General features: G+C 50.6%; 1 protein-coding gene across 1 annotated transcript; it reads left to right on the forward strand.

The window, feature by feature from the left end:
* The first annotated feature begins 1,173 nt into the window (after positions 1-1,173).
* On the forward strand, positions 1,174-22,966 carry SCAMP2 (secretory carrier membrane protein 2). Its single transcript, XM_074296960.1, has 9 exons — positions 1,174-1,358; positions 11,708-11,788; positions 12,357-12,446; positions 14,697-14,814; positions 15,680-15,808; positions 18,334-18,493; positions 18,662-18,763; positions 21,037-21,160; positions 21,426-22,966. Exons 1-9 carry the CDS (start codon positions 1,302-1,304, stop codon positions 21,558-21,560), a joined length of 996 nt encoding a protein of 331 aa, XP_074153061.1. The 5' UTR covers positions 1,174-1,301; the 3' UTR covers positions 21,561-22,966.
* The last annotated feature ends 632 nt before the right edge of the window (positions 22,967-23,598 follow it).

Consider the following 23,598-nt stretch of genomic DNA (forward strand, 5'->3'; position numbering starts at 1 on the left):
GATTCTTCCAAAACTCAGGTAAAATCCTGCCTCTGCTGGGAGCCTTTCTTGGTCTCCCCTTCAGTACCATCGCCTCTCCTCCGTTAATCTCCACTTTTTTCCTGTAAATATCTTGTTTGAGCACGGTTGTATCTACGATGTCTCCCCCATTAGGCCGGGGGCTCCCAGAGAGTGGGACTTTTCCTCCTTTTGGGGGGAGATATTGCTTTTCTTTGTATCCCCAATACCAAATACCATTTTAAACATTTATAATAATAAAAATAAACTTGTAATAATTATTTTAATAATATTTGCTGACTGGACTTTTTCCTGGCTCCGCCAACAATTCGTGCAGGCCCCATTGGGGCCTGGGGCGGAGGTACCGGGCGCAGCTGCCTCAGTGCGGAGGCGGCCGGCGTGAAAGAAGCTGATGCACGAGGGAGTCGAACACACACCATACACCCCCCCAAGAAACATGGAAGTTGCTCAATCTTAAAACCGCCCATTTTCCCCACCTGAGTTTGGGGACCCCTTCTCCCTGCTGCTTCTGCAGCCTCGGCTCGTGCGCAGTCCCCGCACCACGGGAGGCGCGCGGGTCGGGCTGGAGACGTCCCCGGAAGGAAAGGGGGCGGACGCCCCCCACCCTGCGTCCCAGGCTCCTGTAACAAGGGGATGGCTCTGCCCCCACAATGTAATGACCACAGCCTCCAGATGCGCGAGGCTCTGGGATCTTCACAATCTCCGGGAGGGGGCGCTGCGCTTCCCGACAGCCGAGGAAACCAAGCGGGGACAAGGGCAGGGTCCCCCAGAGACCCGGGGCCCACAGCGGAATTTGAGCTCCGGGCTTCCAGAATCCTCCGAGTCTCCCACAGGAAAGGAAGGGATGGTTCCTAACCTGCTTTGGGAAGAGGGCTGAAAACAAGGGAATAAAGAAGCATTCCACCCTTCCCAGACCCTCGGGAAACGTGCTCATCCCCATTTTACAGATGGAAAAGTCGAGGCTCGCAGGTCACATGTCTAGGGAAGGAGTTAAAAACCGGATACAGTCAGGAGCTACCGAGAAGTCACCAAACCTGGGGGGAAGGGAGAGGGAAAAGGAGGCACTGCGCAGGCGCGGAACACCCGCCGGGCAGGGAAGGCCCAGCCGAACGCTGAGAGGCCACAAAGCCCGCCCCCTTTGCTGCTGCTCGCGCCTGCGCAGGCGTGACTTCCTCCCGGAAGTGGCGGGTCTCCGCGGAGAGAGCGGCGGAGTCTGAGTGCCTGGGCGGTGGTAGCGCCTGCTGAGCTAGTGGGCTCCCGCCCCCCTTCCCCCCCCGCCCACCATGTCTGCCTTCGACACCAACCCCTTCGCGGACCCGGTGGACGTGAATCCTTTCCAGGTATGAGGCGTTGCCGCCGTCCCGGGAAGGTACCGCTCGGGGGCTGCGGCCCGGGCCTCCCATCTCCGGGAGACGTGGCGCCCTAGTGATGGACTCCGCGTCCAATGAGCGAACCGCGAGTCCGAGGTCTGGCCAATCAGGGGTCGGAGGGCGGGACCAGCAACAGGTGGAACGGCGGCGGGGAGACGAGATTGGGGAGGGGAAGAGGGAGGGGGATAGCCAAAGTGTCTGGGGAGGGGGACGGGAAGGGTTCCGGATTTGGGGGCGGGGCAGGGGTAGTATTTGTAAACAAGGGGGCGGGGCAGGGAAAGTGGCTGCAAATGAAGTGGGGTCACTGAGGAGTTGTGAATAAGGGGAAGGGGCTGGAAAAGTGTTTGTAAACGGGGGAAGGGCAGGGAAAGTGTAAACCAGGGGAGGGGGCTGGGACTGTGAATGAGAGGGAAGGGGCTAGGGAAGTGGTTGAAAATGAGTGGAAAAGGACAATTAAGTTGTTATAAATTAGAGGAAGAGGCAGGAAAAATGGTTGCAATGAAAGGGAGGGGGCAGGCAGAGTGGTTGTAAATGAGGGGGAAGGGCCGGAGAAGTGGCTGTAACGGGGGAGAGGCGGGAGAGTGGAAGAGAGCGGGAGCCGGAGTTGGTGAAGATAGTTTAAGGAGGCTCTGATGGGCAGGGAGGTGGGGTCAGAGGGGGATGGGAGCGGGGAGGCGATTCTCCGGGACTTGGAGGGAGCGCGGTGACCGCGGTTGCGAGGGGAATGGGCAGATAGGAAAAGTGGTGGTAAGAGGAAGAGGCCCTGCAGGGGAATGGGTAAGGACGGCGGACTTGGCTGAGGAAGGAAGGGAGGGAGGCCAGGTTTACTAAAGGGAAGGGGAAGGTAACTAACCAATCAGGGCCCCGTAGTGTGAGTTTGGATTGCCCTTCCCCCCTCCTCCTTGGACCTTGTGAAGAGGAATAGATAAAGAAAGGCTCGGCTTCTGTCTTCCGAGAATACCCTTCTTCCCAGACCCCGGATCCCATCCTGGTCCTACTGTAGCTGGTCATTAGCATCTAAATAGTGCTCTGGAGAAGCGCCTTTAGTCTTATCTGGTCCGGAGGAAATGTTGGGAATTGGAGAAAAGGAGAAGGGCAGAAATAGTGGGAATAAGCAGACATGAAACTAGGCTTCCAGCTGCAGAGATGTGTGGTGTTCTCTCTGCTGAATTTTGTACCCGTGGAGTTAAGAGGTGGGAAGGGGTTACGGTTGTTACTGTCCAAGTGGAATTAGGGAGGAAAGGGGAGAGGAGGAAGCCTGACCCGTTGAACAGTCATTGGAGGTCTTCCTTTGGTGTCTGGAGAGGGCTTGTCAGGGACATTGGGGGGATTCTTGAGCTACTCACTGGATTCCAAGACCTCTGTTCTGATCTTAAACTGTTATTTAATAGCTGTGTGCCCTAAAGCAAATTACCCTGCCCCACCCCCACTCTCTTGCACCCAGTTTCCTCACCAGTGGACTACATGACCCCTCTCAGCCCTAACTTGGTAGCCGAAGATGTACTTGCTTCACAGAAGGGATCAAGTATTCCTAAGGGGAACGTCTTCTTTGAAAATGCCTGACCTGGGCCATTTAAGCTGGTCACACCAGGCAGATTTGCTCAATTTGGAGCGGAGTTTGGCCAGAATCAGGATAAGGAGACAGAACTGTAGGAATTTGACATGGTGTTGAAGCTCACACCTACAACTTACCTGGAGGCTGCCTGATCGGGATGGGGGCGAAGGGGACAGCCTCGGGAGCTGGAATTTTCTCTTCTGCTAGAGTATTTTAGGTATGAATAACGGTTGTTCATTATTAGCAACTAAAACCTTCCTTTTCTTTGCTGTTTAGAACCTTCTTTTGAACTGACTGAGCACAGAAGGGCAAAACTTGGTGTCCTCAAAGCCTACCTCAGTGTTTGGACTTAATAAGTGTTTATTAAGTGTCTGTGGAATGGAATGGGAAGAAAGATTGAACCAGTATCCAAATAATTGCTTATAGCCCTAGGAGAGCCTGCTTGTCCAAAAGGGATCTTTGTGGCCTGGAACCTGGGTTGACAGCTTCTTTTGGGACCAGTAGCTAAGGACTTAATCTGTCCATGTAGCCTATGGTGATTGATTGTTCATTTGTCTTAAGTTTCCTGCAGACTTTACAGGACTCATTGTGTTGGTTCACAGGACTTTCCTCCTTTAAGTGGACATGAAGCGGCCTTCTGATTTAAGGGGGTAAGAGTAGGGAAGGCAGTAGAACTGTTGCTGATGTCCTGAATCCTTCCTGCAACTCAGCACGCCCTATGTATTTCCTTCCCTCTTTTCAGTTTCCAAAAATATCAAAGTAATTATGTGATACAAATATACTCTAACATGTGAATGTGAATGAAAGTCCTTGCTGCTGCTTCTGACCATGGGAGACCTAGCCAGTGGGAGGACACTCAAATGTATATCATGACATGACTAGATTAGCTGTTTCCAGGTCTTCCCAAGTGACAATCACAAGAGGGTGCAGTGGATAGAACCAAGCTTGCTGTCAGGAAGATCCAAATTCAAATCTGGCCCTAGATACTCAGTAGCTTTGTGATTCTGGGCAAATCTCTTAACCTCTGATTGCCTCAGTTTCCTCATCTGTAAAATGAGCTGGAGAAGGAAATGGCAAACCCCTCCAATATCTTTGCCAAGAAATACTAAGAAATGCACAGTACACAAAACATTCAGTATCTTGCAGCATAAGGTTATTTTCTGATAGATCTTCTAGGACATTTGTCTCCTACCCAAGAGCCAGTAAAATGGGTGATTTAAATTATGTTCCACCCATTATTCCTTCTTAGTGTAATTATCAGACTATAATAGAAGAGTAAAAGTTGAGTTGGGTTTCACTGAATATGTGGGAGAGTAGGGTGGGCAGGACAAAAGTTTACTTTTTTTTTTTTTGGTCCTGTTGGGTCTAGAAACAAGTGATTCCTGGATGTTCGACCAGCAGAACAGCCAACTGTCCAAAGATGCCAAGGATTGTTTTCAGCCTTGGAGCTGGACAAGATGAAGAGCCTGAAGCCTGCTCCTTTTTCTTAGCAGTGCTTTGGAGGCATTATTCCAGGATCTCTAATGATATTTGTATTCTCCTATCCCAGAAATGATGCTAACCACTCTGGAGGCTGCTTCTGCATTCAAGTGAAATCTGGCATCCATCCCTTGTCATAGAAGTGTAAGGAGAAGTGGCAGCCCCATCAGGGTATGGGCAAGAAAGGAAGCAGCCGGTCCCATAAGCAGCAGCATCTGTCTGGTTACATTGTGTTCAGAGGAGAGGGAGACCTATTCATGGTGCTCCACGGGTGGGGGTTAGAGAGGAAGCTCTGCAGGGCAGGCACTTGCTCAGAGCTGGTCTCCTGGCTCTCTGCTCTCTGGCTGGGTGGAAGGTCTGCGCCCTTTCTGCCTGGTAGGGTGTAGGGCCCAGGAAGCTTGGGTGTGAGTACCTGTTCATTTACTCAGGGTGGTGACACATCCTTCAAGGAAGGAAGCAGTGAGAGAAGAGGGACTATAAACTCTCTCAGCCAAATAAGGAGACTCTCCACTTGAACTCAGGAATTATTGTGATGATTGGAAATATCTAGGGAGAGGAACAGTTAGCATAGTTCTCAGTCCAGGGTATGTTCAGAAGACTTGTCTTCTTTGGACAAAATGGGAAACTGCAGGTAAGGTGATAACTTTCACCACCGCAATGAGTTTCACTTCACAGGCACACACTGATCCCTCCTTAAATTACAGTTTGTCTGCTCTGCACTTTCTGGGGAGGAGAGGACTTGGCCTCGGGCTGTCTCTGGGACTCCTCCTGCCAGGTGATCATTAAGTCTTCAGTTGGCTCAGAGTCTGGGGCAGGGGGATGAGGCATTGAGCAGTAGGTGTGGCTTGTTCCCCAGCTTAGCAGCCTTTTGACCAGGCTGAGACTGACTGGTATAGGGCAGAGCTTCCAAATTTGGGGATCTATGAAGAGTTTTTAGGGATTTGAGGAATTTGGATGGGAAAAAAGTTACATCTTTAATTTTACTACTTCCAAATTAAATTTAGACTTTCCTTCTATTTCTAATTAAAGACAAAAAAAAAAAATCAAAACATACAGAGCATTCTAAGAAGAGATATGTAGGCTTTACTAGACTGCAGAAGAAATCCATGATATAGAAAAGGTCAGCGCTTCCTGATAGGATGATGAACTTTGATTTCATTTAAGGTTCAAGAAAAATGAGATCATCCAGGTAAATTCTGGGATTCTAATGGGAAATTTCTGCTAAACAATCCTGAAAAACTTCCAGAGAGGGGGAGTGGAAAACATGGAGGTCTGACAAACCAAGTAAAGTTTTCAGCCTCAGCCTGCTGCCAAATAACATATTACTTGCTACATTGCCTCTTTGCAGTTAAAAAATAATCTCTGTAGTGTGGCTATTCCTGAAGATTTCAAACATGTCTCCACTGTGGGAGAGAAGGGAAGAAATAGGATTTGGCCACGTGAACAGGGGTGCTGACATTCCCTATACCTTCATCCAGGTGTCTTAATCTTCCCAGAGGAGCTTAAGAGGCCACATTTGGTAGCCTGGATCTAGAATTTGACGAATGGTGCTGGGCCTGGTGTTGCTAGTGATGCTGCTGGTGGTTTGAGTTTTAGGAGGGGTGAGTGATACAGAGAAATTAGAAAGCTTGGCCAGTTTGCAGAAAACTTGTCCCAAGCCCAACTTAAACTATAGTTTGTGACCTTATATAAGGTTTCATAACTGAATGCAGGACTGTGGAATTATTATTATCAGTAAATGTTTGATTTGTATATTTTATATGCCTATATACTCAAGGTTGTGTAAAAATTTCTTGAGCAAAAAGGAGTTGTGAGTGGAAAAAGTTTAGTCCCAGGGAGAGCTTGACACCTGTAATGTTTGTCCTGTCCTCTGATTATCACAAACATCAGGATCCTGGGAATGCTTCCCTCATTATCTTCTATAAGGTGAAGGAAAGACCAAGCCCAGAATCTCCCTGGTTTGGGAAATGAGAATGAGGACATAGAAAATATTTGCTGGGAAATAGCAGTGCCCATGGATCTCAGGCTCTGGTTTATCTTGGAGGTGGTTAATCCTATACCAGGCAAATAGTAATATTTCGCTAGAATAAACAAGGTTGAATTGTCACCCTTCCTGAGAAAAGTTATTTTAGATTTTGGTGAGCCAGTGGTTCATTGAGTACTTTTTCTGCTAATTCAAGAAGCATTTACTGAATATGGGTGTGTTTGTGTGTATTAGGCATAAGATCCTGTCCTCTCATCTTCTAGGGAGATCATTTGCAAGGACAACTGCAGCACAATAAAGACTGTTATAAGTAAATGTCCCGAGAAAGGTACACAGATTGGAGAGAGAATGACTTCCGGATGAGGGAATGAAGAAAGGTCTCTAGGAGGAAGAGAACATTTGAACTGGGTGTTTGAGGATGACTGAGAGAATGGGGAGGCTGAGGACGAGCAGTGCTGGGTCTAGAGGCAGGAAAGTGTAGATAATGTGTGTAGTCTGATGTGAGCATGAAAGCTGTCGCTTCTGTACTTAGCGCCTCAGCAATTTTAGTGTATTCAAATCTCACTACTGCCTGGATCCTCATCCCCATTTTACAGAGGAGGAAATTGAAGGCATATCAGGGTCAAGTAACTTGCCTAGGATCTTACAGGATTCAGGAAGGGGCGTCTGTTGGGACAGAAAGGGAGCTTGGGGCCACATTGGGAAGAGCTCTGACTTTCTTTGTAGGCCGTTTTAGTACTGTAGTACTGCTCACCACAGAGAAGAGGGCCACAGAAGCAGCCTTGATCCTTTGATGAACCTGCAGGCGCTCTCAGGCTTCTGGCCCAGCTCAACCCTCTGGGGCTGAGGTTTGAAGTCATTTTCCTTTGTTTCTTTCTCTTCATTTTGCTCTACAATGACTTGACATGTTGGGTGTCTCAGGAAGGCCTGAAATTTCACAAGCTTCAAAATTATGATGTTTTTCCATCAACCAGAACCCTTACCTTGCAGGAAAGAATTGATCCCGCCATGCTTTTAACTCCTTCAGCAAGCTTTGTAGAGCACCAGCTGTGTTCACAACCTTGATATCAGTTCTCACTTAGGACGTAGGTTATAGAGAAGGAGAAGGCCAGGAAAAATTTAGAACACAGGAGCTGCACAAGGACTTGGGCAGCACATTGGAAACAAGTCACAAGTGCAAAGCCACATGGAAGCCATCCCTGAGGCCCTCTTTCCCCCCTCCCCCCAGACTTGACCCTAAAAGAGGGCCCTTGGTGATCTTTGGTTCATTTCCCTCATTTTCCAAGGTTCATAGCCATGAAGTAATCACACAGAGGTGGCAAAGCTAAGCTTTTCACTCAGGTCTTCTGACTCCCAGAAGCAGCACAAAGGAATGGACAGAGTGCTGGACGTCATCAGAGAGTTCTAACCCTGTCTGACCCTGTAACATTAGCACATCTCTTCATGTACTGGCATCCGTCTCTAAACCTGTGCAGTTAGGGAGTTAAACTGAATGATCATCAGGGAGCCTTTAACTATCAATTCAAGATCTTTGGACTCCCAAAATAGTGCTTTTTCCAGGAATCCATGCTACACCAAGTCCCTGATAATGAGCGGGGTCTCTAGAGTTAACTCTGCTCTCAGCGGAGTTCAAGAGAAAATAGGAGACACCATTTTACATAGTTTGAATAGGAGTGTTAGGTCGTTTTTTCAGTCTTGTCTAATTCTTTGTGATTCCAGCAAAGACTCTAGAATATTTCGCCATTTCCTCCTCCAGCTCATTTTACAGATGAGGCAGAAAGGGTGAAGTGATTTGGCCAGGGTCACCCAGCTAGGAAGTATCTGAGGCCTGAGTCACTAATGTGGAATTAACTCCATATTGTGGAATACTCCCTTTGAGTTAGTGAATAAAAGTTAATCGCTCACTTGGGGATAGGAAGTTTAATCCTTTATTTTAACTTATGGTTTAGGCCAGAAGGAGGTTGAGTCCTGGGAGATCCATTACAGACAAGCCGTCTGGCCCTCAGTCCCCAGAATTCATCTGAGAACTGTAATGTTCTGTTGTCTCTAGATCCTAACAGAGAGCCTTGGAAGGACAAGCTTTGAGTCTCCAAGTGATGACAAGGTGACAGGCCCTCTAACATGAAGCAGCCAGACCTGCCACTTCCTAGTGCTATGACTTGGGCAAGAGTTTTCACTCTTTGGGCCTGTTTCCTTGTCTGAAAAATGATAAAAGCTGGACTGGATGACTTCGGGATCCCTTCAGCTCCAGAAGGGGATCTTAAGATTCCAGTTTCTCGTGCTGTCTCCAGAGGTATCCCCACCGGGTCCAGATTGTTGGCTCTTGGTGCTGGGATGATCTCTCCCCAGAACGTTCAGCCACACCTGTCCTGTGGAAACCCTCTCATATCTCAGCATCTTAATGGCGTCAACTAGAGAAAGTGGAAGCCTGCCTGCTTGAGTCACTCATTACCCAAAGGTCCGGACCCAGTCAGTGCACTTTAGCACCTGTGACTGCTAACCCGGCCTGCTCCTTAGCCCCACCTCCTCTCCACCTCCCCACAGACTCAGATAACTCGTTCTGGGGCAGGGAGTGTCCGATTTCTGGCCTTAACAAGATTGCTCATCCTGGCTCTGAAAGTGGAACAGGTCCCATAGCTCTTTCCCAAGAGGCCATAGTTTTTAGAGTTGTCAACTGACCCTTGATCAAACTGAAATGGAGACATCCCCAGTCCCACCCCTGTATGTCTAAGAAGCCTCTAAGAAAGGGTGTTTCCAGGCCTGGGGCTCTGGGGAGTCTTTTCATGTCCTAGCTACCAGCAGTTAGAGTGAAGCCAGGCACCAGCAGGTGTGGGGCTTTTGCTTGTTCCTGAGGGGTAGATGCTGACAGTGGTCACTCCTCCCTGCCCCATCTTGTCTGGCTGGGCCAGGCTCTTTGCCAGCTGGCAGTTGGCCTGTATTGAGACATGAACATGAAGTGCTCTTCTTCTCAGAGGCCTTTGTATAGGATGAGAAGACTGCCACATTTAAAGCCAAAGAAATGATGGGATTACAGCAAGGGATTGAGAAGCAACAGTCTAGGCAATCCCAGAGTGTGGGCCCTGGCACTCCACCTCAGAAAGCTCCATTTTGCTTTAAGGCTGTGATCCCTCCAGTTGCCTCAATGTTCCCATTACTCCCTGGAGCTGAGAAACTAGAAAAGAAGAAGGAGAGAGCAAATGTCCCTTCCAGAGTTAGGCCACGAAAAAGAGGGGGAGTCTGGTGCTCCCAGGAGCCTTTTAAACAGGAGAGTTTTATTCTTCAGGAGCTCGGCCTTTGCTGAGGCAGGCTGTGATAGAGCTAAATTCTGAAGTCAAAAAACACGCTCTTTCCAACTTTGTGGTGTGAATTTGATGGGGTAAAGATAGGATGAAGCTTCACTTTTGGCTAGAATGGGATTTTAATGATGGGGAGGATCTGGGGTAGGTAGACACAGCCCCTTCGAAGCCCTAAGGATCCTCAGAGGGGTTCTTGTTCCTTGTGGGCAGTTCTCCCTCACTGCTTTGCTCCCTGTCTATCTCCTTCTCATGAGTTGGAACTCTGGCATCTCTTGGTCTGGCTCTAAGCTTCTGTTCACTTGAGGATTTGGAGGCATCCATTGTAGCATTGAATTTCTTGATCGTTATCCAATCTCATTCAGATTTCAGGTTTTTATTGGGATAGGAATCGGAGAGCAGGAAGATCTGCATCCCATTCCGGGAAGTAGGTTCCTACACCTTAGCAGAGCTTCTCTTATTTGATCTTTACAACAGACCTATAAAATAGGTCAGACACTGTTTATTATCTTCGTTTTATTGCTGAAGAAACAGACTCAGAGAGTTAAGTTGCCCCCAATGACAGGGCTGGGACTTCAGCTCTGGTTTTCAGGCTCAGTTTAATTCAAAGAGCATATATTAAGTACTTATTGTGTGCTGGACACAGAACCAGGCACTGTAGATACCCAGGAACAAAGCCAATATCTACCTTCAAGAAGCTTACATTTTACTGAAGTAAAACATGTACAATATATCCATAGTAAGATTGGGGGGGAAGTTCAGGAGGCATTTGAGCAGAATCTCGACTGAAACTAGACAAAAGGTAGCAAGAGAGAACATTCAAAATACAGAAGACAAATTGTTCAAAGAAAGGTATAAGGTCTAGAGGTAAAATATAATTTATGGGAGCTATTGAGCAGGCCATAGACTGTATGCTGGGGCTCAGAAAGGGGTCGGATGGGTCCAAATTATTAAGAGCTTTTACTACCAAACAGAGCATTAGTATTTTATCCAGGAGGTCATAAGGAGCTTCTGGAACAGTCCCTGTGATCAGACTTGGGTTTTTAGGGTCACCATTTTGATAGCTGTGTGGAGTATATGGAAAGGGGAGACCACTAATATATAAAGAAGCTAATGGAGTGAGAGGGGATGAGGAGTTGGACTAGGGTGGGAAGTAGCCTTATTGTGAGAGGTTTTGAAGGTAAAATCAACAAGACTTTGTAAATGACTGGATGTGGAAATTGAGGGAAAGAGAAAAGTTACTGATGTGGAAGGATCCAGTAGTCCAGTAAACATTTAGTGTCTACTATGTGGCAGGCACTGTTTAAGTATTAAAGATGGTACTGCTCTCGAGGAGCCTACAATATAAAACACCAGAGGATATAGGAACTGTCAGGGTGGGGTGCTTGGCACAGTGCTGTCTTTTTCTCTGGAGCTGAAACCAGACTGGGCGTCAGATGCAATGCAGAGTGAGCTGAGGGCACAGTATCTTTTGTATATAGAGGAAGGCATTGGGAGGAGTTTGCCTTCCAATCAGAGGAGAGAGCAGGCTTGGAGAGGTGGTGTCAGGGCTAGTTAGCCCAGGGCATGAGCTTAGAGGTGATGAACTTATGCTAGGAGGAGCATCTTGTTTGTTTTGGACATGTTGAGTTTATGATGTGGGACATCTAAGTGGAGATGTCCAGTGAGCCATCGGTGAGACGTTCTGGAGAGAGAGCTGGAATCCTCTTCCAGTATCCGAGGGAGAGGCTCTTCCTGTCTAAAGAGCTGTGAAAACATATGATTGCTCCCTCCCTGTGGTGGGCAGAGGGTCCTCTCAATAACTAGTATTTTATTTCATGGTGTCAGGAGTGGGATTAGATAGAACCATCAGACTCTGGTCAGCGGCAGTGCCTGTGCTAGGGGGTCATGTGCGCCTCCTTGGAGGCTCAGGGCTTCCAAATGAGAAGACATCTTGTCATTAACAGAGGTCTTCAGACTTCCACTCTTTTCCCTTGCTACTGGACTTCATGGATCTTCTTTTCCCTAGGATCCGTCTGTGACCCAGCTGACCAATCCTCCTCAGGGTGGCCTGGCTGAATTCAACCCTTTCTCAGAGAATTCCCGGCTGGTGAGTGTGCCCTGACTTCCTTCTCCCCCTTCAGGTTGGTGCCTCTCTCCACATACTTTATGGTTCCCTCTGGAGCCTCTGTACCCTCTGTTTTAGGGTAGTGGGATAAAGAGAAGGAGGGAGCTCTGAGGACATCTGTGCTCTCAAAGAAACAATTTTTAAGTAATGTGTAAGTCTTCTTGGAGGTTCTGGTAGACTCTCAGTAAGGATTGATAGGGCTTTTTCCATCACAAGATGGTTCAAGCCATTGAAATTGCCTTCTCCAAAGTAAGAAGGATAAAGAATCAAAGGAACAATAAATCTGACCTAGTGTTGCCCTTATGTGTTCTGGACAAGAAACTGGGGACAGCCTATGGCTTGAGAGCTGAGATCCCCTGTCCAGGAGATGGCTTAGTCTGTTCCAAATCATGGTTCTTCCCATCAGAGCCTCATACATGTGTCTGCTGCTGTTTGTCCCTTCCAGAAATCCTAGTACCCATTGGCTTCTGTCTCTGCTCTGTAGGAAAATTCCCTGTGATCTGGAGTTGTCCCTTTCTTGAAATCAGTTTTATGTTATCTCTTCCCTTAGACTCATGCAGCCACGACAGTCCCAGCCACCCAGGCCACGGGGCCCTCCCAGCCTGCAGTCCTCCAGCCCTCAGTGGAACCAACCCCCCAGGTACTGTTTTGAATGCTCTCCCCTTGGAAGCCCTGCCTGGGACAGGACAGGGAGGGGTGGAGAGCACCCTCAGGGCCTGATGTAGGCTTGCCTTGCCATGCCGAGGGGCATGACCTCAGGTTTTCCTAATTCCATTCCATTGGGGAAGACCGCCCCATGGGATCCCCAGATTATCCCGAGCTCTCCCTGGAGGCAGTCAGCTTGGTCCTTTTGGTTAGGGGTTTATCTTTGCTTACCCAAGTGGAAATTCTAGGGCCAGGGAAGGCGAGACTTTGGACATACGTACAGTGAAATATCAGGGTTTAGGCCCGTCTCCCAGTAGAGCACCCAGTTTCTCTTCCATCCTTCTTGCTCTCCAAGGCAACAGAGAGTCACTGAGTGGTAGAGTCAGACACAGTGTAGTTGTATGTTGCAGCTCCTGCACAGACAGGCCAACAAGTACCCAATTACCGGGTCCCTGGTAGCCAGGGTTCATAGAGAGTCAGATGCTTCCAGGAAGAGAGAATGCTCTGAAGGGCAACCCCAAGCAAAAGCTTCATCAGGTAGGCAATAAGTGTAGATGGGAGAGAGCGGGCATTCTCCTCCAGCCCCCGAGCCAGAGCCAGGCTGAGATGGGCATGCTTGGGGGGGCCCCACTTTCGCATCAGGCCAGAGCCAAGCCAGGTCCCCCAGCAGTTCCATTTTCCCCAGAACCCGGTTCTCAGCATTGTACAGTAGAAAGCTCTGGGTTGGGGCAACTAGGTGGCGCAGTGGATAGAGCATCAGCCCTGAAGTCAGGAGGACCTGAGTTCAAATGTGATCTCTCACACTTAACACTTCCTGGCTGTGTGACCCTGGGTAAGTCACTTAACCCCAATTGCCCCCCCCCCAAAAAAAAAAAAAAAAAAAAAAAGCTCTGAGTCCCTCCCTCCCCTGTCCAGGGAACATTTCCTCATGTACCTAATAAAGGAGCTGAGCCTCTTCTGTTCCTGATTGCTGGCCTGGTGAACCCTCCTTGGCTCCCAGTGACTACTTTTATTTAGCTCTGTGGGAGACCCAAGGGTAGGGGGGGGTAGAGAAGGAAGAATTTTGGGTGTGAAATCCCAGGTCTTTGATTTGAATTCTGACCCCTTCTGGCCTCCATGCATCATCTGGAAAGTATAAGACCCTGCCAGCTCCTAGGACCCTAGGTAGTAGGTCCTTGGAAACCAAGTCCTGCACAAAGGCAGAGCTCTCATTGGTGAGAAGTGCATCCCTCGGCCTTGGGGCAGGGCCCTCACTGCTTAACAGCCCTGAGTAAGGGCCTGCTTCTTCACACTGAGCTGCAGGCTCAAAAGCTGGCATCACAGCAGGCTTGGCTCTGCTGACTCTCCCCCAGGCCTCTGTCCCGGACTCCTGGGTGATAACTGTAGCATTCCCACAGCAGCCAGAGACCTACCACGTGTGGTATCCTCTCTTTTCAAGATCTTCTGTGGGACTGGGGATGGACTAGAACATGGATTCCTTTTTTAGGAAGGCCTGGCTTAAATAACCATTGGACCCGGAGGGGCAAACTTCTAACCCTTTCCAAAAAGGAAAAGGACAGTGTGGTTCTGTGCCTTCGGCCATTGGGGATATCCTAGTTGATTGAGACCAGATCTGTGGCCATGTGTTGAGCAGGGTATATTCATGAGATTCAAAGGCTGGGAGGTCAACTTGTCTCTTCTTCCCTTTCACCATCCCTGCCTACAGACCTGGGTATTAGACCCTGACCGCAGCATCCCTGACTTCCTGCCCAGTGTGCAGAGGAGGCAGATCTTTGACTCCCAGAATCCCTGCAGCTAAACAGAACCGAGATAAATCAGGGGCAGTTTGGGAATTGTGTCTGTCCTCAGACCTCCACATCTGGTACTTGGGAGGAGAGCCCAGGAAGCCCTGGTGTTCAGCTGCATACAATCAGCTTCCAAAGTATCTGGTTGGGATCTACACGTCCCCCTCAGGCTGTATAACACCATCCTCTTGAGCCTGTGCTGCTCCTTAATGAATTGCTTTAATCTTTGGTCATCTGGCAAAAATTTGTCACCTGTGTTCTGCAGTTGTGGGTGTAAATAGTTGGGGGGGGGTGGAATAGTGAAAGGCAGGAAGCAGGCCTGGGAAAATCTCTCTGATCTGGAGATCAAAGTCCTTGGGGACCTGATACCAGGGCTGATACCCAATGTAGAGCTGTCTTTGGGTGGCCAAAGAGGCTCCCTCTGACCTCCTGATCAGCCCCCGGGCATCTGCTTCTTGTAGGCACTGGCCTCTGCCGGCCAGGCTGGACTGTTGCAGCAGCAGGAGGAGCTGGAGAGGAAGGCTGCCGAGCTGGACAGGAAGGAGCGCGAGCTGCAGAATGCCGCAGCCAACCTGCACGGTGAGGCCGCTGCTCTGGGGGACTGCTGCAGCCCTCTCGGGCCTCCTGCCTGCCCTCCTTCCCTAAAATGTCTCCTGGGTGAGGGGCAGCTAGGTGGTGGCGCAATGGATAGAGCACCAGCCCTGAAGTCAGGAGGTCCTGAGTTCAAATGTGGCCTCAGACACTTCCTGGATGTGTGATCCTGGGAAAGTCACTTAACCCCAGTTGCCTCTGCCCCCCCAAAAAAAAATGTCTCCTGGGCAACTTGAGAGACAGCAGACTCGACCTGAGCAGTGTGACCTTGGGCAGGGAGGGGAGTGGAGGGAGGCTGTTAACATCTATCCAAGGGGGACTCTGTCTTTATTCAGGGGTTCAGGAAGAAGGGCTTTTGTCCATTGTTTAGATTAAAAAACTAAACACCCTAGCGGCATCCTGGGGTGCATTCTGGGTAAAAGGCCAAGAACATGGAGGTGAAGGGGTATGGATGCTCTCCAGATCCCCTGCTCTGTGCTTCTGGCTCCCTCACAGGTGACCGAGACAGGAACTGCCTCCCTGCACTTTCTGGTCATGACTCTATGTCCTGGACAAGAGGTTTTGAGGCTGATGGATGACAGTAATCATGCTTGTGTAGAATGTTAAGCTTTGCAGAACCCTTTTGTGCCTGACAGGTTATTTGGAGACAGTTTCTAAAACGTGATCTCTGAGTCCTTCCCTTCCCTAACACCACTTTTGAGATCGGAGGTGCTTGTGGCCGCCCACTTGGTTGTTGGCTATTTAGTGCATCCTGAATGCTGGGCCCCTGGGTTCTCCTGTTCTTCCGGCCCAGGCAGAGCAGTGCCTCAGTTCTCCTTTAAGAGCCTCCCCCACCTTCTTCCTTTTCTCACAGTGAGGCCGAACAACTGGCCCCCACTGCCCGCCGGCTGCCCCATCAAGCCCTGCTTCTACCAGGATTTCTCTGCAGAGATCCCAGCTGATTACCAGCGAACATGTAAAATGCTGTATTACCTCTGGATGTGTGAGTATGTGTGGAGGCCCAGCAGGGCCTGAGCTTGGGAGGATCTGGGTGTCTACAGGTGAATGAACCCCAGGGATTCCTTGCTTACCCTTTGGCCACAGATGGCAGCCCCCGGTCTGAACCACATCAAATTGCCGGGGCTTAGCCTGGAGCCAGGCTCAAAGAGTTCCGCTGAAGTTTGCACTTGCTCTGTTTGGGGGGAGCAGAGAGGAGGAAGCTTTTTGGTCATTGAGATGCCTTGTGACTGACATCCCTCAGCTTTCCCCTCACCCTCTTTTCCCTGTCACTAAAGTAGAAAATGACCTAGGACAGCTAAGAACTCCCACTAGTCCTAACATAGCATCATGGGAACCACTTGGCTTTTTGTGACTCAGGACGTAGCCCTAAGTGCAGAGTCTTCCCGGGCCGATCCTGTGCCTCCAGATGAGGGACTAGACATGGCATCTAGCCCTCCCTTCCTCTGGGGAGTCTGTAGCTCTCTTGGCAATTTGCTTTGGAAGTTGCAGATGGCTTGGCCTTTTACCTCTTATGGGATGATGCTCCCTTTAAGTGCCCAGTCTCATGAGTTCATGAAGAATCAGGATGGAGAGAACTGACACCCATTTGCCAAATGCAGCTAGATGCCTTCTTTCTCCCCATGATTCAGACGTTTAGTAAGTCTTTTGCTAAGTGCCTACTGTGTGTAGAGTACAGTGCTGAGGAAGCAGTGCAGGTTGATGACAGAATGCTACCCTTGCTGGGCACAGGACAGGGCTCCAGATGAGTCTGGAACAGAGACTGGAGGCCACTCATGGGATGTGTCAGGAGGTGAGCAAGGCCCTTCTGTGCTGGCATTGGACGGGGGCTGCCAGCCTTCTTTGCAGGTTTCACCAGGGTGTCCCGGAGGGCCTTGGGTTCCATGGAGTCAGGCTGCTGTGGGGCAGCATGTGAGACCCAGAGGAGAGACCGTGCAGGTGTGTGTGGGAGGTAGAGATGGGCAGAGACATGGCAGAAGGGCCCATGGTGCTGGGGGAAAACAGTAGAGGCCTGAGCACACAGGGAGCCAGGGAAGAGGGGGCCGTTTTCCTTGCCAGAACAGCCCTGCCCCCAGCCATGATCTTGGCCCCCTCTCCTCCTGTCTCCTCGGCATTGTCCCTTCTGGCATCCCCCCTCACTCTCCTTTGCTGCTGCCACTGTCGCCCAGGATCTCCTGGATCTCCCCTCCATGCTGAGTCTCCCTGGGATACTCTGGCCGCTAATCTCTAGCCACATTCTCCCAAAGCAAATAGCCCAGGATTTTGGCCTTTTCTCAGCCCTTGTTCTTGACTTCTCTGCAGCCCTTGGTAGCTGTGGAAAGACCTGCTTTCCCTGGATGCTCTGTCCTCCCCAGGCTTCTGGGACACTTTTCTCCCCTGCTTTTCCTCCGTCTCCTTCCATAGTTCACCATCTATGACATGTCTTCTGACTGGGTCAGCCCCACCAGATTTCTCCTGGATCTATCTAAGTGACTTCATCATCTCTGTGCCTAGTATCTGTCCGTCTGTCCCCTCTTCCCCCTTCCTCTCCTTCCTCTCCCTCTGTCTCTCCCTCTAATCCTGTATTGTTAGCTGCCTGCGGCCATTGCAGCTTGGATGTCTTGTGGACATCTCCAACCCTGAAATCATAATCTTTTTCCCCAAACTCACCCCTCTTCTTCATCTCCCTATTTCGATTGAGGATCTCATGCTCTGTCCCTCCCCTGCTTCACAGCTTGCCAAGGTTCACCTCTGGATTTCTCCTTTGCCTTCTGTGTCTGCCTTGCCCCACCTGTCCCACCCAGGCTTCTGTCCCCCTCTCACCCAGCCTGTGGCCATTGTCTCTTCCCTGCTCTCCCTGCTTCCCCTCCGAGCCATCCTTCATACAGCTGCCTGGGTGCCAGTCTGACTGTGCCCTTTCCCTGCTCAGTAAACTCTTGGGACTTCCTGTTTCTCCCAGCAACAAATGCAGCTTCCCCTGGCATTGAGATCAGTTCTCGGCCTGGCCCGGAGCCTCCCTTTGCTATCTTATTTCTCATGCTCTGGTCCAGCCACACTGGCCTGCGTGCTGCTGCTCGCCTGTGACAGTCCATCTCCCGCCTTCAGAACAGGCTTTTCTCCAGACTTTGAATCAATCCCTCCTCACCTCTGTCTTGAAGGACCCCTCATTTCCTCCAGGGCCGCTCCCTCCTGGATCATCCTGGGTCTCTGCATAAGACTCCATCTAGACACCTTGTCTCTTCTGGCAGGGTTCCAAGCTCTTTGAGGGGAGGAACTGTCCTGCTGTTGTCTCCCTGCTTTCAGAGCCAGCACTGTTCCTTGCACCTATTAGGTACCTAGTCAGGACTCAGTGATCAACTCACTGAATTGTAGTCTTTGCCAGGTTACTAAAAAGTGGTCCTGTCACTCGCTCACCCCGTCTGCCGGCTTGATTTCCCCAATCCTGGAGCCCAGTTTCTTCCCTGGGTGCGTGGGCTGGTCTGACCCCTCACCTGGCAACCCTGGTATAATCTTTCTTGCCTCCTTCCCCAGTGCATTCAGTGACTTTGCTCCTGAATCTTCTTGCCTGCCTGGCCTCGTTCTATGCTCACGATTATAGGGGGGTTGACTTTGGCCTCTCCATCCTGTGGTTTGTGCTCTTCACCCCCTGTGCCTTCATCTGTTGGTACCGACCCATCTACAAGGCCTTCAGGCAAGTGGGGGCCAGGGCTGGGGCATGGGGGGGTCGGGGCCTGGCAGGCCCATTGGGCTGCTTTGAGCCAGAGCTGATGGAGTGGGGCTTCATCCCCTTGGGCTTGGCCTTGTCTCGGCTCACTTTGGTGCCGAGGAAGCCGTGATACCATCTCTCTCCTCTCCACAGGTCTGACAACTCCTTCAGCTTCTTCGTGTTCTTCTTTGTGTTCTTCTGCCAAATCGCCATCTACGTCATACAGCTCGTGGGCCTCCCGGGCTGGGGAAACAGGTGAGGCTGGGCTGCTCCCACCCTTGTCTGCCTATTCCTTCATAGCTCTCTCTGTGCTGTGGTTCCTGGCTCCCCTACCCAAAGCTAGCAGACTTCCAGCCTGCCTCCTGTCACTGGTTTGTTTTTTGTTTGTTTGTTTGTTTGTTTTTTTTTGAGACTAAGAAAGCCTCCGTCTGGAACAGAGCTGGTCCTTTACTTTGGGTCATAAGTCCCAGTCCCTTCTCACAGGCAGGACTAGGGACTTTAGAAAGGGCTGGGCAAGCCTAGATGCTGCCTTCTCCTTCCCCTGGTTCCTGTGAATGGAGGACTCTGGGGCCCCAAACTCAAGGAGGTTTGGTCTTTGGCATTCCCACATGTCCACAGACCCTGAGAAAAGATCCGAATTGATGCTTTCTTTCTGCCTCAGTGCTCACAAGAAATTTCCAACAAAAAAGTCAGGCCTGCCACTCTGCTCAGGCAGAACCTGGACTGAATGGGTCTGTTCTACCCTCCCTTCAGCAGCAAATCCTGAGCTAATAGGAGAGTGTTCTTCACCCCTCATTCCTTCTCCCCTTCCCTCTTTTTCTCTTTCCTCTATCTCCCTCGTTTCCTGTCTCTCCCCCTTCTTTCCTTTTTCCCCTCCTCTCTCCCCCCCTTCTCTTGGTCCTCCTCCATCTCTCTCTGTGGTTCTTTCCCTGGTCCACTTTGCTGCTTCTCACTGTAGTTCTTTAAAACTCTTTCTGATTAGAGGCCTCCATGGGTACTCAGTACCTTAGTAGAATCCCTGGGAGGAGGCAGAGGGGGAACAGTGATTGTAGCCCCTGCAGGAATGCTGGGTTCACTGGAAGCCCAGTCACTGGTTGACCCTGCCTTTGGTGTTGCTCTCTCTTCTCTGGGCCTGTCTCTAGGGCTGGTTCTTCCCAGCTTAGTGATTCTGTGATGTTAAAAATATCTTCTAGCCCCTCAGACCTCAGTCACCTTTTTGCTCCTCATGCCCCAAGGATAATGGGAAGGGCAAATGGAGGCTTCTCTAATTTAGGGCCACAGCAGCTGCAGCCTGTGATGTGATGGCAGGCCCATCCTTAACCTCCACAGCTCCTTGGCAGTGATCGTGGCGGGCAGGGTTGCTTCTTTGCTCATTTGGATTGAACCGACAAGCATTTGAGTGCTTATTGTGCGTCGGACACTGGGCCAAATGCTGGAAATAGAAAGAAAAGCAAGGATAGTGCCCACAGGGAGCTCATTCTGAAGGAGAGACACATGCAACCAACTCTGCCTGCCTAAGAGATATGTTACATGTAACCTATGTGAATGTCCTTTCATTCTGCGTCTTTGCTGTAGAAATGGAAAGCAGTCTCAGACAGAAGGCACTCCTAGCTTTAGAGGGACTGGCAGAGGATTCTTATAGAAGGTGAATTTGTTTTCAGTTAACTAAGATTTATTAAACACGAGGTGCCCAGCACTGTGCCAAGCTGCTAAGGGAGAAGGTGGGTTTTTGCTGAGATTTGAAGGAAACCCAGGAAGCCAGAGGCTGAGATGGGGAGGGAGAGTTTTGGGGCATGGAGGTCAGTCAGGGCAAATGCCAGAATTTGGGAGGGAGAAGAACAGCCGGCCAGCGCCACTGCTTGGGCATGTGTGGCCAAGGCAGGGCAGAGTGATGAGGCAGGATTTCAGGCTGACCCTGAAGACTGCAGGCCGCATCTCCAGCAGGGGGCCTTATGAAGAAGCTTGTTCCTCCCAGGCTCAAGGAAGATAGCTTCCCACCAGAAGGGCCTTTTCAGGACAGTGGGGAGTCTGAGGCTTTCCAGGCAGAATCTTGGGTCACAGCATCACCCACCCTGTGCTTCCCTGCTCAGAATAGATTGCTTAAATGTAGCGAAATGCAAGGGATTACAAAGGAAACCAATTCTATTCAAACACAGCCATCAGATTGGGTTTTTAAAAACATTCAGGGAATCCCAGAAATCTCTACAGGCCAAGGTTAAGAATCCCCAAGTGAGATTGTAGACATCTGTCTCTGGTAGCATGGATAAGTTCCATGGACTCAAATCCATCATGGGAGGTCCCAGAGCAAGGAGAGGCCCTTTGCCAAGGAAGGACAAGATGGGTAGCTGGGAAACAATTCCCTTCTGCTTGAACAATGCTCAAAACACCTGGCTCCTTGCTCCACGTTGGTCGGGGCCAGTCTGATGACGCCTGCTTTTTTGGAACAGCTTTGGGCCTTGGGATGAGGCGGGCCCTGCGGGGCTTCTCTCCCGAGTTCTCAGCAGCTCACTGCCCCTTCCTCTTTTCAGTGGCTGGATCACTGCTGTGTCCACAGTGAAGGCTGACTCGCCCATCGCCGTGTCAGTCATCATGATGGTGGTGGCTGGCTTCTTCACCCTCTGTGCTGTCCTCTCCCTCTTCCTGCTGAAGCGGGTAAGGCTTGTGTACACAGATGAGAGGGAAAAAATGCAGAGGAGGAGGAGCAGCAGCAGGATGGGGAGGAGCAAAAGGAGGAGGAGGAGGAAGGGAGGAGTCTGGCAAAACAAGCCTTTGTTTATTCCTCTACTCTTCACATCCCCAATTAAAAGGGAGACTCACGTCCATAGGCTCCTCAGGAGGTGAAGGAGCAGAGTTGGCAGAGATGCGGTCCAAAGAGCTCTCACCATCTGCTCTGGTTCTCTGGCTTGCTTTCCCTCAGGTGCACTCCCTGTACCGACGCACGGGCGCCAGCTTCCAGCAGGCCCAGGAGGAGTTCTCCCAGGGCATCTTCGCCAGCAGGACCTTCCGAAACACAGCAGCTGGTGCTGCCCGAGGAGCATTCCAGGGAAATTAGCCCCATCTTTGCCAGCCCTTTTCTTTCACTGGTCTTGCCGCCTCCTCCCGAGACGCACTTTCTGGGGTACCTTGCTTACTTAACGGTTCCAGCTAAGAGACAGAGATGGGTCTCGCCTGTCACTCATCCCATGTTTCTCAGCAGCCAGCTTTCCCTCCTGGAGGGTCAGTTTTTTATACACACACATACACACACCCCAAAACACAAAAGTTAGCCCGGGTCTGTCTTGTCTTTTGTGTTGGTAGTAATTTGGTGGAGTTCCTGTCTTCAAGTGGTGGGGTTTGGTTGTGGGGGTCCCCTTGTTTGTGATAAATCACCCCTGGCTGGGCTTTTAAATTTCTGTGGCTCAGAGAGAGAATCCAGGGCAGGGCAGAGGGGGATGCTGGCACCATGCCAGCACGATGCTGCCTTGTACAGATGGCCATCAGGAAGATGCTCAGTGGGCCCACAATTTTTACAGTGTGGAAAGGACTAAGGGGATTCCCCCCTTTGCCACTTCCTATCAGCTGAGAAAAATCAGTGTATTTGTGACTTCAGAGAACCTGTGGCAGGAGGGCAGCCAGGCTGGGTTCAGGACACTAACTCATTGCCCAGATTGGAGAGCAGCTCCATCTCTGCCCCCTGCCAGGTTGCGGCTACCCCTGCCCTGGGAAGGGAACTGGAATCCCCGCCTTTAAGCAACAAGTGCCTTACTAGTCATTTCCTTCCCCCCAAGGCTGGTGAGCTTGGGGTTCCCCCCATCCTCTGGGACTGAGATGCTTGAAGGCCCTTTGGGGGCTTTGCTCCAGACTGGTGGGTGGGGGGGGGGGAAGAGGGGAGTCAGGCATCCATTCTCTTCCCAATCCTGAGGCTTTGGGCCTTTGGGCCCATTGAGCCGACAAACCCCGCTTCTGCTGTGGTCCCTTTGCGCTCTGTCCTTGCTTCTCTCCCCACTACCCCTTGCAATAGAGCATGGACTTGGGAAGAACTGAACTTCCAGCTGTTCTCCCCGAAAACTTGGCAGGGCTCTAGGCAGGGTCTAGCCTTCCAGGGTTTATCTGGAAGACAGCTGGACCCTCTTTGCCCCCTGGCTCCAGAAGCAAAACTAAGGCCAGTCTTGCAGAGCCTGGGGGCAGGAAGGGAGTGGGAGGAGGGAAGGAGGCACTTGTGATCCCTCCTGACCGACTGCTCTAATCCAATCAAGTCGGGGCTGGTCTGGGCTTTGTGACTGGGACCCCCAGCCTCAGTGCTGTTTGCCCGATTCTTTTCTGGCCCCAAACGTTCCTAGCAATAGTGGCAATGAATGAGATTGTGACAACTCCCTACTTTTATTCCTGAGATATATTTTTTTTCCTTTCTGTGTACAAATGTATGTGTCAATGTCTTAACTTTTATGCTTTAAATAAAAACAATACAGATATAAAAAATGGACTTTCCTAGTGTACAAACATTTTTCTTGGGAGCCCCAAAATGATGGGGTGAGGGTGGAGAAGATTGCCCAAGGGTGGCATTGGGGTTTAAAGTGCAAACACAGGTCCTAGCAGACCCCAGCCGACTTACAATCTCCATTTGGCTTTCCTCATCTGAGAAATGGAACAATAGCACCCTGCTCACAGTGCTGTTGTGAGGATCTAGAGCGACCACACCTGCGAGCCTTCAGTTAATGACCAGGAAAAGGGGACCAGAAATCAGCCAGGGAAAGGCTTGAACAGCCGGCCCACCTTTTGCCGGATGATGCTCTGTTTGGCCTGAATTTGCCTTCCCGGTTGGAGAGGAGCAGGGCATGGGGGGAGCTCCTCTGCGCCGTGCATTTGGGCTTCAGGGACACTGCTTCCCTGGGATGAAACGGAAATGCCATTTTATTTGATGTTTTAGATTCTTGTAAAGAAGATGAAGAGCGGTGGCCCGGGGAGCGCCAGGGAGTGGGGGACCAGAGCCGAGCGGGGTCCGGGGCCCAACTCTTCTGTGACCTTCCTCCTCCCCAGGAGAAGGACGGGCAGGTCTGGGGGGGCGCAGGCAATCCAATGGGAAGAGGCGTGGCCCGGCCGCGGGGCCTCAG

Source organism: Sminthopsis crassicaudata, chromosome 2 (genome assembly GCF_048593235.1).
Source record: "Sminthopsis crassicaudata isolate SCR6 chromosome 2, ASM4859323v1, whole genome shotgun sequence".
NCBI lineage: Eukaryota > Metazoa > Chordata > Mammalia > Dasyuromorphia > Dasyuridae > Sminthopsis > Sminthopsis crassicaudata.

Coding starts and splice junctions, on each gene's coding strand:
- SCAMP2 (XM_074296960.1), top strand. CDS start 1,302: ATGTCTGCCTTCGACACCAACCCCTTCGCGGACCCGGTGGACGTGAAT. Junction 11,789..12,356: donor TCTCAGAGAATTCCCGGCTG/GTGAGTGTGCCC, acceptor CTCTTCCCTTAG/ACTCATGCAGCCACGACAGT. Junction 15,809..18,333: donor GCTGTATTACCTCTGGATGT/GTGAGTATGTGT, acceptor CTCCTTCCCCAG/TGCATTCAGTGACTTTGCTC.